Source organism: Triticum aestivum, chromosome 3D (genome assembly GCF_018294505.1).
Source record: "Triticum aestivum cultivar Chinese Spring chromosome 3D, IWGSC CS RefSeq v2.1, whole genome shotgun sequence".
Lineage (NCBI taxonomy): Eukaryota > Viridiplantae > Streptophyta > Magnoliopsida > Poales > Poaceae > Triticum > Triticum aestivum.
Window position 1 is genome coordinate 66423114 of NC_057802.1, and position 3537 is coordinate 66426650.

At 54.7% G+C, this 3537-nt stretch overlaps 1 protein-coding gene across 1 annotated transcript; it reads left to right on the top strand.

The window, feature by feature from the left end:
* The first annotated feature begins 1236 nt into the window (after nucleotides 1–1236).
* LOC123074138 (protein ANTAGONIST OF LIKE HETEROCHROMATIN PROTEIN 1-like) lies at nucleotides 1237–3098 on the top strand. Its single transcript, XM_044497063.1, has one exon. It carries the CDS (start codon nucleotides 1339–1341, stop codon nucleotides 2965–2967), a length of 1629 nt encoding a protein of 542 aa, XP_044352998.1. The 5' UTR covers nucleotides 1237–1338; the 3' UTR covers nucleotides 2968–3098.
* The last annotated feature ends 439 nt before the right edge of the window (nucleotides 3099–3537 follow it).

Genomic DNA, 3537 nt, shown 5'->3' on the forward strand with positions numbered 1-3537 from the left:
ATTTCAGTAACCACATGGCCGGGTTCGAATCTCCCCACTCAAGCCACTTGGGTTCAAATCTCCCCACCTGCCTAACAACGAAAGTTAAGGGAGGGAACTCCCCCATTAACCTCCCCCCCCCCCCCCCCCCCCCCCCCCCCCCCAAAATATCGGTAATTCCTCACAGAGAAACATGGTTAACCGATTCACTAGCCCCGTCTAGATTTTCCCCAATCCGATAAAATAAACCTTGAATGAAAATAATCATGACACTTACAACTATATTGTCGGATGATCGTGGTTCGGTCTAGCACACCATGAAAACACAAACTTACTGCATTGACGCAACTATAATGCATACAATCATGCTAACTACAAAATTAAAAAGTGCATCTTTGATGAGTAGCAACCCTCCATTCTGTCTCTTGTAAATTAGTATTCAGTAGGAGGCACGATTTGTGGGCTAACCCCTTCCTCTTTGTTCTGCTCCTGCACTTGAAGTCGCGCCATTGTGGGTTACATCATGTAATTTGCGTATTTGAAAAAAAAAATCACTATATACAATACTCTCCACATAAAACATGACTTGAAAGCACGAAGAAACACGGCTCCCATACCAGTTGCCCTATGCGAGAATGATGTTCTGCACATAGAACAATTCTTCACGGTAGGATCACGACCTACATCTTCGGAGTACCCCAAATATCTCTTACAACCATAAATAAATTCCCGGCAATAAAAGAGCTACTTATACTCGTGGACAAAGCAATTATTTAATGAATGAGCGTAGCATTTCTTTCTTTTTTTTACTGTGATGGAAGCATATCTTTTTCTTCTGTGAGGATAACTAGCACCAACGGGTCAATCCATTTCGTTCTTTTTTTAACGTAACCAGTCGAAAACTAATCCCCACGGCACAACATTTGAATAAACATGGCCTGGTAGCCCAACACGTACGTACAGCACGCCAGTCGTGACGCAAAGCGACGGCTCCATTAGGCGGCGTCAGAACATTCTTTCGGCAACTGACAAACAATCGATCGGACTACTACTAGTACCACTGACTGGGGTTCGAGAGCGACGTCGCGAGGCGCCTTCTCCCACTCGCTGCGTTCCCATGTTCTCCCCGACCGCGTGAGCGAGCCGCGGTTCCAGCGCCGCCACCAACCGTCGCCTTCCTTCCTTCCTTCTCTCCGCGTGGCCCGAACCTTTATATACCCTGACTCCATCCACCGACCCTCGCAGCCCTCTCGCCGGAGGATCGATACTTGCTCGTCTTTGTCTCTTCTCTATCCTCAATCTCGATCCCATCCCACCATTGTTTCTGCTGTTCCACCGTACCCACAAAACTCCACTTAGATGATGAGAAACCAGCCTTACGTGGGGTCGCACCACTATTCCACCCAAACCATGGCCGACGGCGGAGACCTGTCCTACCTCGATTACTATTTCGAGCAGGACGCTGTGTCTGAGTCTGCGCCGGCCCCGGTGAACCCGCAGGGGAGCAAGAAGAGGGGGGCGTCAGCGATGGAGGTTGAGGCGCCGCAGGGGCAGGGCGTGGTGAATCTGTGGAATGAGATGGGGGCGAGGGAGCCGGGGTTTAAGAGGCAGAACTCGCTGTGGGAGTCAATGGATACCAGTGGCGGGCTAGCGCTTCATGTGGTGGAGTCATCGGTGGGGTTTGGGGTGCCGCATGTGCAGGGCATGGTCAACCTGGGAGCAGAGTGGATGGGAGGGGTGCCGTCGGTCTCGGGGGCGCGGGGGTCCAAGAGGCAGCGCTCGCCGTCGGGCTCAATGGAGACCGCTAGTGGCGTGGACAGCAATGAAGACGGCGGAAGCGAGATCGTGGATGAGTATGTGGTGCTGGCCACGGTGACGAGGGAGAAGGGCGTTGGCGGCGGAGGGAGGCGGCTGTGGAAGAAGGACCGCCACAGCGCGTGGTGGGACACGGTTAGCAGCTCGGGCTACCCGGCGGCGGACTTCAGGCACCATTTCCGCATGTCCCCCTACACGTTCCAGGTTCTGTGCGAGCAGCTGGCGGCCGCCGTCCGCAAGGAGGACACCGCGCTGCGCGCCGCCATCCCCGTGCAGAAGCGTGTCGCCGTCTGCGTCTGGCGCCTCGCCACCGGGGAGCCCCTCCGCAAGGTCGCCGATCGCTTCGCCATCGGGGTCTCCACCTGCCACAAGCTCGTGCTCGACGTCTGCGCCGCCATCCAGGCCACGGTCGTGCCCAACGTCATCCAGTGGCCGGACGCCGCCACCATGGCCACCAACGCGGCAAAGTTCGAGGCCTTGTCGGGCATCCCAGGCATCATCGGCGCCGTCCACACCACCCACGTGGCCATCATCGCGCCCAAGCACCATGTCATCAACTACTTAAACCCCCGCGCCACGGCGCGAAAGAGCAAGACCTGCTACAGCATCACCCTGCAGGCGTCGGTGGACGCGGACGGGACCTTCACCGACATCTGCGTCAGCCCAGGCGCCATGGCCGACGAGCAAACCCTCCTCCTCTGGTCGATGAACAAGCCCAAGCTTACCGAGGAGACCCTTGGCCAGGGCATGCGCGTGGTCGGCGGCGCCGGCTACCCGCTCACGGACTGGATGCTGGTGCCCTACTCCCACCAGAATCTGACGTGGACGCAGCACGAGTTCAACCAGAGACTGGCAAAGGCACGCGCCGTGGCCGTCACCTCGTTCCAGAGGCTCAAGGCGCGTTGGGCCTGCCTCCAGAGGCGCACCGAGGTCAAGGTGGACGACCTTTCCGTCATGCTCGGCGCGTGCTGCACGCTACACAACATCTGCGAGCACAGCGGCGAACCCTTCGACCTCCAGCTGCTGCACGGCGTGGAGCTCGACCTAGACGACGACAACCACATGGTCGCCAATGACCCCGTGCCCTCCCCCGCCGCTGCGCAGATGCGAGACACCATCGCCCACAACATGCTCCACCATGCCACCGTGGCCGGCGCTGGGTCTTTCTACTAGCTAGCAGCTACTGTACCTGTTTCATTTCTTGACCGGATCGATCAGCCGCCGATCCAGAGTACGTAAAAGAAATAATTAAGGGAGTAGGGCACCAAAATTCATTTGTTATTTAGTTTTTGTTGGAAGGGGAAGAGCGAAAGTTTTCTTCTCGAGACTAGTCATTCCAGGCAATGTTTTCTTGCTTTTAGGTTCGGACACAAGATTATGGTTTGAGATATGGACGCGCCCAATGCGAGCCGTCGGATTCAAAACGAACGCTATCTAGGTCGTTTGGATCTGAAGCGAACGTCCAACTAGTCGGAGATTAGCTTTGTCGTTGTTAGGTAGGTGGGGAGATTCGAACCCATATGGCTTGAGTTGGAAGATTTGAACCCAGGTGGTCATCGAAATTTTGTGGACCAAAATTCTATGAATTTGAAATGAAAGTGATCGAGTTTGTTAAATAAGGATGACTGGATGAGTACATTGAACTAGGCAACTAGTCATATGTTTCAAACATTGGCAAACACAGAAATGGTTTCAACATAACTATCGTGCAATGTGTGATCTTGAAATAAAATACTACTACCT

What these genes read in the sequence shown, in the direction of transcription:
- LOC123074138 (XM_044497063.1), top strand. Translation starts at nt 1,339, where the DNA reads ATGATGAGAAACCAGCCTTACGTGGGGTCGCACCACTATTCCACCCAA.